This window comes from Oncorhynchus mykiss, chromosome 13 (assembly GCF_057628025.1).
Source record: "Oncorhynchus mykiss isolate SJ-2025 chromosome 13, ASM5762802v1, whole genome shotgun sequence".
NCBI lineage: Eukaryota > Metazoa > Chordata > Actinopteri > Salmoniformes > Salmonidae > Oncorhynchus > Oncorhynchus mykiss.
The window spans coordinates 24,833,864-24,845,000 of NC_143034.1; the positions used below are offsets into that span (position 1 = coordinate 24,833,864).

The 11,137-nt window shown below is 42.1% G+C and overlaps 2 protein-coding genes across 6 annotated transcripts in view; both read left to right on the top strand.

Annotated features, from left to right (window-relative positions):
* Positions 1-178: 178 nt before the first annotated feature.
* On the top strand, positions 179-3,453 carry LOC110487299 (CST complex subunit STN1). The gene is given in 8 exon segments (XM_090195867.1): positions 179-680; positions 771-866; positions 995-1,072; positions 1,148-1,324; positions 1,503-1,623; positions 1,771-2,173; positions 2,408-2,480; positions 2,596-3,453. Coding segments are annotated over 8 exon segments (1,254 nt in total). The 5' UTR covers positions 179-532; the 3' UTR covers positions 2,754-3,453.
* Positions 3,454-3,752: 299 nt separating this feature from the next.
* The window catches only part of LOC110485783 (SH3 and PX domain-containing protein 2A), a 115,210-nt gene continuing 107,825 nt past the window's right edge, over positions 3,753-11,137 (top strand). For 3 of the 5 annotated variants that reach the window (XM_090195863.1, XM_090195862.1, XM_090195864.1), the window contains exon 1: positions 3,764-4,332. In XM_090195863.1, coding sequence (XP_090051989.1) covers positions 4,261-4,332 — 72 coding nt within the window. In that variant the 5' untranslated portion in view covers positions 3,764-4,260. Of the gene's footprint in view, positions 4,333-9,758; positions 9,799-11,137 lie in introns of those variants that run through there. The other 2 variants (XM_090195861.1, XM_090195865.1) reach the window with 2 other exon arrangements.

The following is an 11,137-nucleotide window of genomic DNA, read 5'->3' on the forward strand; positions in this document are numbered from 1 at the left end:
AAATTGAACGAGAAAGAAAAGCCATATAGCCTCATTAAAAAGGATAGCACATTTCCCCTAATATTGAAAACGTTTTTGATAATTTTGATAATTGCATCAATATGAGAGATAATTAGGTCTCTGATACAATGATGGGTTTCTTTCTTCTCTCATTCAATGGCTTAAAACGACATGTCCCAGATACCCATGCGAGACGTGCACTCGCACGCACAGCCGCAAACTTTTCAACATTGTTGTCTTTACCACATTTACATCTATTAATAATCGTCCTTCACGATTAAAAGATGTTTACATAAATGCATGGTTTATTTAATCTGTTCTATTTTCCTATATTTTCTTATTCACGTGACCGGAAACTCGGACTTTTGCGGAAGCTGTGCAAATATTTGCTCAAATCTAAAAAAAAAATCCCGGGAAAACGAAGCAAAACAAATTAACCAAGCGAGGGAGAGACGAGTAAAGCTTTCTTAAGTAGGTTAGCGTGCTACTTTTGGTTGTTTTTGATCGCATGTAGTGAGTCGCCTAGGATGGTATGCAGCCTGAAGCGACAGAGCCAGAGGAGGATAGTGTCTGGGAGGAACCGCCTTCAATGCTGTGGGGACTGGACCCAATGTTTAACGCTTTCAACAGGCTCTATGTCAAAGACATCCTACATATGAGAGAGTCCTGTCAAGTGTCAGGTACTGTTAACTTCAGTTTTGACAACATGAATGCCACTGTCATGTTTATTCAACTTCACTAGCTAACCCATTTCACTTCCCCTAACCTAGGGATATACTTCTACAACTCTCACCCGATATTCAAAGTCGATGTGCTCGGGACTGTGGTGTACAAGCGAGAGCGAGAAGACTTCTTCTGTTACGGAGGTAACAGTGAAGCTCAAGTGATTCGTTTGAAATATTCCTACTTTGTCTCCTCATATCAAACTAACATCCACATGCAAATATTGAGTCCATGTAAATCCAATATGGCTGCTGTTATCATTGCTTCACAGTTGATGATGGTACTGGTGTTATAAACAGCCTTTGCTGGAAAGATGAACAGTGGAGGGAGCAAGGTGACCCTGCTATACGTAAGTGCAGATATTCTCATTATAGCTGTGTGTCAGCCCTGTTCGTGTTCACGGTTGGCTATGAATTATCTTCAGTATGGGCGAGGTCTTTCGGTAGCAGCGCTCGTGAAGACTTCAACCCAGCCAGCGAGCTGAAGAAACTACGGCAAGCCCAACACAGCAGCTCCCACCTGGAGATAGGAGAACTGCTCAGGGTGCGAGGGCCCGTCAAGACCTCCAGACAACAGCGAGAGATAATGGCCTCTACATACTGTGAGTGGAGAGGTGACACGCATGAATATGGTCACACAGACGCAGGCATGCGCATATGGACATACACACACACACTTCTGCATTTCACAACTATACACAGTTTATTAAACCTGAGTTATTGTTGTCCATATAATCTCTAATGCCCCCCCCCCCCCCCCCCCCCATTCGTTGGTTGTAGATAAAGTGTCAGACCCGGTGATGGCGGTCCAGATATCCTGGATGATGGAGGTTCCTCAGCTCTACAGACAGTGATATGATAAACCATTCCATCTGGACAGCAGTGCACAGAACATTCAAGGGTAGGTCTGATCATCTCTTTAGCTGTATTCAATTGCTGGTCAGTGAGGTGCAGCATCATTTTGGCTATTATGTATGATATTTACTTCAAACTTTGATTTACTGACGTTTTTGTGAATATCTTTATGGCTTATTTGGTATTCCTGCAGTGGTTCTGCTTCCTACCTGCTTGGCAGAGCCACTCGTATCCTGAAGGACTTCCTGAAAGAGAAAGAAGTCACCAGGTTCAGACCCTATGATATCCAGGACCTTTTACAGCCTCTGGTCTCCAGACAACCTCAGAAGACAGCATCAGAACAGGTAGAACATCTATGGACATCTATGTAGGCCTTAGGGTTTATGAAGGCATCATTAAGCTTTTAAGTTGTTCATTTTAAAATGGGACTATTTTTTTCAAATCTGATTTGATGCTAGGAGCCTGAGGCTGGTCCATCATCGGGTCCACCAACATCTTTCAAACAGCTCAGGGAGCTACTCCAGAAGTGCCTTCAGATCCTGCAGGACGAAGGCTTGGTGTTCCGCAAGGTCAAATGTCAGGATGAGGTCTACCATGTAAGCAGCAGCAGCAGCACATGAAGATGGATATCACAGAGGAACTAAGTGCTATGCGAAGCTCATCAAACACATTGACCCTGAGGCTCATGGGATGTGGGACACAAGCAAAGTGCTCAGCATACAAGAATGAAAGATTTTGAGACTGATCTTTCATTGTATTACTGTGGTGACTGAAGGTTATATCGGAATGACACAAGTAAGTCTTGATTCTACTGTATTTCTCCCCTTTAGGTAACGGAACGGGACAAGGATCTTCTCATGGCTGTCCGAGACATTCTTCGGGAAGATTGCAGACGAGAGAAATGTAAGGGCATTTCCCCTCTTCTTACTCATTTAGAGTACTTTACAATATACTGCTCCCCCAGTGCTATACCAGTGTATTATAATATGTATTGATGGTCTTTCTCTCGCGTTGCCAGATGCGGAAAAGGGTTGCCACATCCTGCACATCCTGTCCAGTGTGAGACAGAGGTACAGTCGCAACGTGAGCAAGGCAGCCTTGGAGCTGGTCCTCAAAGCTCTGGAGTGTAATAGTGACATCATCAGCACCAGCGACAGTCATTACACTATCCTCTGACGCTGACTTAGACATTCTGGGGACAAGCTGTCTGAAATGGGAGTGAAACGGGGAGCTACCATCTGACCTTGTCCAATAAGAAACGCATGTTTTTGTTTTCCGTTGGGAAAATATATATAACATGTGTGCCCTAATAAATATGACCCTGAATGCATTTGATTATTACTTAACATGGCCATCTTCAAGATATCAGTTGCTATCAATCATGCTAGAGCTATGTACATCTGTAATGCATTTTTAAAGAGTACAGGACAAGCGGTTTTGTGCAATATATATATATTTTTTTCAATGTGCAAAAGTTGTGTAAATGATGTGTATAATACCTGGATTTAGAATTCAACTTGGATCATATGTTCATTTTGCACACGGGGGCAGTATTTCGTCGTTTAATATGCACCGCGATGCAGCCCGTCGCTGATTGGTCCACTTTGAAACATCTGTATCCATACGTCCAAGCTATTGATGAGGGCAGCCTATAGCGTCTTATGACTCAGTTGCCACCGTTGTCAAAGAAACTGCGAGGCATAAGAAGCAATATATGGAATGCTTTATGCTATCTAGGCCTAAGGAACAAATAGGTTGTTATAGCTATTTGTAGCCTTTTTAATGGCTATTTAACCATACATGCTTTTGATAATGGAGATAATGGAATTGTTATGCTGAAACCAATCACATCCATAAAAAGTATCCTTACATGGTCCAAGCGCAGTGTGACGTTTACATTTTTCTTGTCATTAGCTACATTGTAGCCACTCTTGGGAGCACTTTAAGGAACCGCTACAGCTTGTGAAGATTATTACAATGATTACGCATCTTTTCCAACATATCTAAATGTTTACAAACATGTAGACATTGCCAAGATACTCAGAACTACATGCAAGTATTCAATAAACTATGAGTTGGAATGGGACTTCAACCTTCTAGTACAGTTTACCTCTAGTGCTTCATCACACGACAAGCAAGCCCATCCCACTAACCCCCCCCCCCCCCCCCCCCAAAAAAAAAAAATTATTGCTCTGCGCCCTGCTTGCTTCTGGAGGCATTTGGCGGTGAATTCGGTGGCTTTTTTTGCCTACCCCAACCCTATATAGCCTACAGGTATGCACCCCTCGCCGAAGGTATTGTGGTCCACACAAAGGAACTCGCTCCACTTTCCTATTTGAGGTGACCTCCTTCTCAGCATGCGACCGCTGGCCAGCCTGCCTTGTTGTCCAACGTGAAGATCTCGCCTTTTGGATTTCGGGCAGAATGTTTTAGCCATATACAGATAGATTCTCAATTGATAGCGACTATGATATATTGTGCATTTGGGTATATTACGCATCGTCAAGCCAAGACATTTGATTCCTTGCGCCTGAACATTAGCTAGACTCGACAACCCAATCAATGAATGTCCTTTTTGAGTTCTTCTTCAACGTTTCTTGAACTGCAGAGGCTATAGCCTACTACAGAAACTGGGATATTGCATTTATTGTGTGTGTACGCTGTAGCCATTTCCAACGTCAAGATGCAGTTTCGGACAGTGTTGGATGTAAAAGTCGTGGACGTGGAGAAGCGGCGCAATCCGTCCAAACATTACGTGAGTAGGATACCCCCCTCACCATTTATCTACCTACCTGGGTCCATTCAAAATCCCAACTACAATGACTACCTCATATATTCTGTATCTATTTATGAATAGAATACACGGTGAAAGGTTTCACCACTTATAGCCTATACCAGTCATCGCGGCTCATCACAGTTTTGATTAAACTAGCCAATGATTCATGAGTTACTGATTCAGTCTGCCAATCAATATCTCCATTTATCAAATTGTGTAGGAGATTACATATTCTGTGTACTGGCCTCTTAGAACATATATGTCATTCCAGTCATTCATTTGAATGTGTTATAGCCTAACCGATGAATATAAAGAAGGGTTATAACTAGTGACAATACAGACACTATACGTGTTGACAGGTTACAACTGTGGCCTATCTTTTTCAATAACATGAGAACCCGAACTGTAATGCTTTATTCAACTGGAACTAATATAGACTAGTTTGGTATATCTCGGGAGTTTCTTAGAATGCCACATCTGTCGAGACTATGTCATGAGAACGATAACAACCTTTGTCATAAATGGTGGTACGACATACTACTTATGACGTAAGTTGTCCAGTGTGGTTCAGTTGGTAGAGCATGGCGCTTGCACCGCCAGGGTTGTGGGTTTGATTCCCGGGGCCACCCGTTCGTAAAATGTGCGCACGCATGACTGTAAGTCGCTTTGGATAGAAGCATCTGCCAAATGGCATATATTATATTATAAATCACAAGACCCGACATAGTTTATTGCCGATTCAAGCTAAAACAAATTTAATTAGACGGATTCACTGTTAGTACCGTACTGCAGGCATTAGCCAAAGTGAATGATTGGATAGACTACCCTTAAATGTTTATCATAAATTAATCTATTCGTTTAGTAGTCATCCTCGGTGTTGTACAATTGAACACAGAGCTACTGTAGTCTACCTATGGGTCCCTCAAGGCAGCTTACTGTACTCTTGGGAAAGTGATATTTCTGAACTTTGCCTTCAGCAGGCATACGAATCAATATCTCATTACACTCCAGACTCGTGGGGCCGCTATACATCGCTAACAAACAAGTTATTATAAATCTCATTAAATATGATCATACTAGATGTTGTCAACTCAAACACTCCATGTTGCTGTTGAAATAATCATACACTCAGGCAATTATATTACATTTTCAGAATTTGACTGTAGTGTGCTTAGACATCAATATCTCTTTTAAGGATGTCAACTTACAGACCATATATTATACCTAACCTGCAAGGAACACCATGCACTAACAGCCATCAGATCCACACAGACCTAATCAACCATTAGACGTACTACAAGTATTGCACGTTGTTAGTTGTTGCTGGTGATTCCCAGGCCAGTGTTGTGTTCAGTTGTGTTTTGGGGCTGTGCAGTCTCATGGGCCTCTCTCTGGCCTAGTTTCCGTTGTAACCATGCCCCTGGGATCACCACTAGCTAGTCACTGTGAGAAGAAACTGGAGGGAGTAATCCCCAGACTGTGTCTCACTGTGTGTGTGTGTGTGTGTGTGTGTGCGGGTGTGTGTGAGCGAGAGGGAGGGAGGGAGGGAGAGAGAGAAATTCTGTCCCTCCACCAATCTCAACACTCTGTTGGTGAAAACAGCTGGAAACACTTATCCTATGAGAACAGACTGAGAGAGAGAAGGGGAATGAGACACAAGTCTTTGTCAGGGGTGAAGTGGTCATCTGACCCAGGGGGACACGTCTGCTTAGACACAGAAAATATTACAACACCGCTTCTCTCTTGTTCAGGTGAGATGAGTGTTTAAAGAGCTGGTAGCAATCCAGCAGTATTTGCTTTTCAAATGAAGCCACCGCTAGTCAATCAAGCCAACAACATTTGGAAACCTTTTGGACGTCCCTTTAGTCAGAACCAGCAGTGCTAGTTGTTGTTTAGCATCATAAAACAGGCCTTCAGGGGATCGTTTCCTACTCGAATATTTATTGAGTCATCAAAAACAGAATGATGACCTGAGTGAAAAGGTCTCTGTTTTTCGAATGATTACTGCTCACTGAGAGAATCACACTGAAGGGGTTTTATTAGGCTGGGCTTTAGGCTTGGCCCATTGTTTTCCTCAGTTTGACGACGATAGGGTCCAGCAGGAAAGAGAGTGGTGTCTGTATGTGTGTGAGTCAGGGTGATGTGCTGACGTCTGTCGTCAGTGAAGTCATTGTCCTCTGTTCACTTCACACAGGCTCGCCCCGTCACTGAACAAGAGGCCTTGGAGGTGTGTGTGTGTGTGTGTGTGTGTGCAGTACATTTGATTGTGTGTGCCATTTTATCTATCATCTCTTCTAGCTCGAAATGAGAACTCATACAAGCTCAGATCTCAATCTTGTTTTATGCAAACTGTTCCAAAATTTTTAACAGAGCGTGGAAAAAGGTCCTTTCATTACTCAGCCGACAGGTCTGGAATTCCCTCCAAAACAACATAAAACGACAGGACCTGGTGTCACTGGAGGAGTTCAAAGGACAAATAGATGAACAGGTTGTTGAGACATGTAGCTGTTTCTAATTGTCTCCCGATGTCACTAGTTTGCGTTGCCTTGTAAGGAAGCATGTGGTTTTAAATGACACACGCATACATCTACTGTTTGTATTTGTACTGTTGCCAGTGTCTTCTGTCTGTGTTGTCCGTTTTGTATTACATAGTCGTCAGGCCATCATTGTAGACTGAACAAAAATATAAACGCAACATGTAAAGTGTTTGTCCTATGTTTCATGAGCCGAATTTAAAGATCCCAGGAATGTCCATGAACACAAAAAGCTTATTTCTCTAAAATGTTGTGGACAAATTTGTTTACATCCCTGTTAGTGAGCATTTCTGCTTTGCCAAGATAATCCATCCACCTGACAGGTGTGGCATATCAAGAAGCTGATTAAACAGCATTATTATTACACAGGTGCACCTTGCACTGGGGACAATAAGAGTCCACTCTGAAATGTGCAGTTTTGTTACACAGCACAATGCCACAGATGTCTCATGTTTTGAGGGAGCATGCAATTGGCATGCTGACTGCAGGTATGTCCACCAGAGCTGTTGCCGGAGAATTGAATGTTCTGAACTAAATCTGTAAATGTTCCAGTTCTTCCATAGCCTGCATCACCAGACATGCCACCAATTGAGCATGTTTGGGATGCTCTGGATGGATGTATACCACAACGTGTTTTTAGTTCCGCCAATATCCAGCAACTTCGCACAGCTATTGAAGACAACAAGGCCACAATCAACAGCCTGATAAACTCTATGCAAGCAGATATGTTGCGCTGCATGAGGCAAATGGTTGTCACACCAGATACTAACTGTTTTTCTGATCCATGCCCCCACTTTTTTTTTTTTTTTAAAGGTGTCCGTGACCAACAAATGCATATTTGTATTCCCAGTTATATAAAATCCATAGATTAGGGCATAATTCATTTATTTCAATTGACCGATTTCCTTATATGAACTGTAACGCAGTAAAATCTTTCAAATTGTTCCATGTTGTGTTTATAATTTTGTTCAGTACAAATAAGAATGTGTCATTAATTGACTTGCCTGGTTAAATAAAGGTTACATAAAGGTTAAATAAAGGTTAAATAAATCAAATAGAAAGGAGGGATCAGTGGATGTTGCTACTGGAGCCCTGAACACATGTTGCTGAATGTCTCAACAACCGACAGATGTTGTCTATTCACCTTGGAGAACTTTATTTGCCTGGAACAGTTGGGAAGTCTTCTTCAACCTATAAAACGATCAGATTATTACAAGATGGGATGTTTATTAGGCAACACGTCTTAATCATCACCAACATGTACAAACTGTTATTTATATATATATATATATATTTTTTTACAGTATAAAATATGTAGCACATCCCATTATTTTGATATACAGTAATCCACATGAAACATTGCCTCTGGCTCCAAGCAATTTCTGTGTGTCGACACATTCAGGAGTCACGATGCGAAGACGGACGACAAGTGTGGGCATTATGTGGGGCTTGCAATGGTAGCCCTTGCCCTTACCGTGAGAAATTGGCCAGACAGTATACTGCAACTGTACCTCACTGTGTGTGTCGTCTTGCAATGTGTCTATTTGAAAGTGAGGCCTCTAAGATTGCGTAACCGAGCTGTACTGATTGAAACAGGATACAATGAACAACTCTGTGTGGATTGTTCTGCTGTACATTACAAGACTGAAAGTAGGGAGAGAGAGAGAGGAGGAAATAACAGCTGAATCAACACTTTTCCGTTTTTCCTTATCCCTCTCAGAAAAACTTCTGTTTGCCTGGGCCTTCTCTTCCTGTTTCCTGTTGGCTGCTGCACTCTTAGAAAAAAAAGGGTTCCAAAAGGGTTCTTCGGCTGTCCCCATAGGAGAACCCTTTTTGGTTCCAGATCGAACCCTTTTGGGTGCCATTTAGAACCTTCTGTGGAAAGCGTTCTACATGGAACCACAAAGAGATTTACATGAAACCAAAAAGGGTTCTTCAAGGGGTTGTCCTATGGGGACAGCTGAAGAACCCATTTAGGTTCTAGATGGCAGCTTTTTTTCTAAGGCTGTGGTTAGGGAGAGGAAGAGAGAGAGAAAGGAGGCCTGCGCTTCCTATGCCATGGGATAGAGAAGGTAGTGTGAGGCGAAAGATGTGAAAACTGGAAATGACCACAGTTTTAGGAGGGGTGGTTGGGTTTGTGGGCGATCAGGGGCAGTATATTGGCAGAGCTTATGCAAACCTGTATTAAAGGGATTTCCCACCATGGAGCCACTGCCAAACCAAAGCCCTTGGTCTAGTTAAAGTTAGACTTGGACGGCAGGCGGTTTTTGTCCTCTTGGTACAGTATGACCTGGTGAATGAGTAGAGGAGATACACACACATGGACCACGGGAAGCTGCTGAGTGAGGCTTGGTGATGTCTGGAATTGAATGAAACGGAATGAGATACCATTCCATTCCAGACATTATGAGACGCCCTCAGCAGCCTCCTGTAGTCCACTTGTGTGGATCTCCTCTACTCATGTGCTTGATGAGTTCGACACCAGTCCATTTACGCTGTTACCATGAGCCCGTCCTCCCCAGTTAAGGTGCCACAGACACACATGCACACGTCTTCAAGCTGTCTTGTCGTCCGTAACCTATTTTTCACCTGTTTGTTTTATAAATCTGTCTCTATTAGCTTAGTTGTGATTATTATGGAAAGTGGATTTCCCTTTAGACCTATTCTCAAGCGAATGATTTTTCCATCCTTGTACTTCATTCAATCCCCACGTATAATCCATATGAAAGTCATCTGGTCAGCAGTATATAATGCCTTTCTGTTTTATGTGTTAGGTTAAGTATAGTGTTTTAGGCGTGGTTCAGTGTAATTTTGTGGCTAGGCCCACAGTCTATGCTCCACCAAGCCCTCTGCTCAGCCTTCCTCACTCTTAAACTGGGAAACTGGGAAACACAAGGGTTCTACAGAGACAGTAAGTCATTTTCTCCATTCGTAGACACAAACTATTGTAGTTTGGTTTATTTAGAGTCTTACATTGTGGTTGCTAGTCACTATATGTGGTGGAAAAGGGTGAGCAATTTGTGAAAAGCTGAATAAAAGCTGTCAAACCATAACTAAGCGAATCATAGCAATGTGTAGCCTATGATTCATGGTTGATTCATTGAAGTAATCAGAGATCCAATTTGCTCTTATTAATCTTTCTCCAAAATGCCGGACATGAATGAGACTTCTGTCTCCCAAGCTGAAACCATCTGCATCACAGCAAGAGATGATGACGAACGAGGGCTTTCTCTTGCTAGATCGGGGTGTCTGGGACACAAACTTGTTTGATTCCTTTGAATTTGTCCATGCATGTACTTTCCCTCTTTGTTTTTGAATGTCTCATCAAACCCCTTTGGCTGTTGACATGAGTGCAGAAGAATAGAATTGAATAAAAATGGAATAGAACAGAATATAATATATATTTGCTGTATTTCTTTCGGTTGCTGATGTCACAGGATATCCAGAGAGTAATACATGTAATTATATTGTAATAAACTATTATATTTAATTAAATTTAACAGTAATAAACTGAATCACCATTTATATCCGAACTAATTACCTTAACCTCCTATTTATATGATATATTACATAGTCTGCTACAGTGATTTACGATTTAGGTTGGGCCCATTGTTTCCATAAATCTCCCCCACCCATCTAGCTGTTAAATGTTCCGGTTGCCAAACCAAGAAGTGGGTCTGATGGTAACAGCTGATCTTTAGCAGCTAGGGCTAGTGTGCCAGCCAGTACAGGTTTACGACTGGATTTGCCAAGAGTGATTATGCAGGAAATGTTTAATGGTGTTAAATCTGGGTTCTATGTGTACAGTAAGTACCAACCAAATCAAATGTTATTTGTCACATGCGCTGAATACAACAGTTATTCGGCATTCACCTTACAGTGAAATGCTTACTTACAAGTCCTTAACCAACAATGCAGTTTAAAACAAGAAAATGTAAAAGAAAGAAAAATAACAAATAATTAAAGAGCAGCTGTAAAATAACAATGGCGAGGCTATATACAAGGGGTACCGGTTAGTCGAGGTAATTGAGGTAATATGTACATGTAGGTAGAGTTATTAAAGTGACTTTGCATAGATAACAACAGAGTGTAGCAGCAGCGTAAAATAGGGGGAGGCATTGCATATAGTCTGGGTAGCCATTTGATTAGCTGTTCAGGAGTCTTATGGCTTGGGGGAATAAGCTGAAGGCCTGGCGCTCCAGTACCTCTTGCCGTGCGGTAGCAGAGAGAACAGTCTATGACTAGGGTGG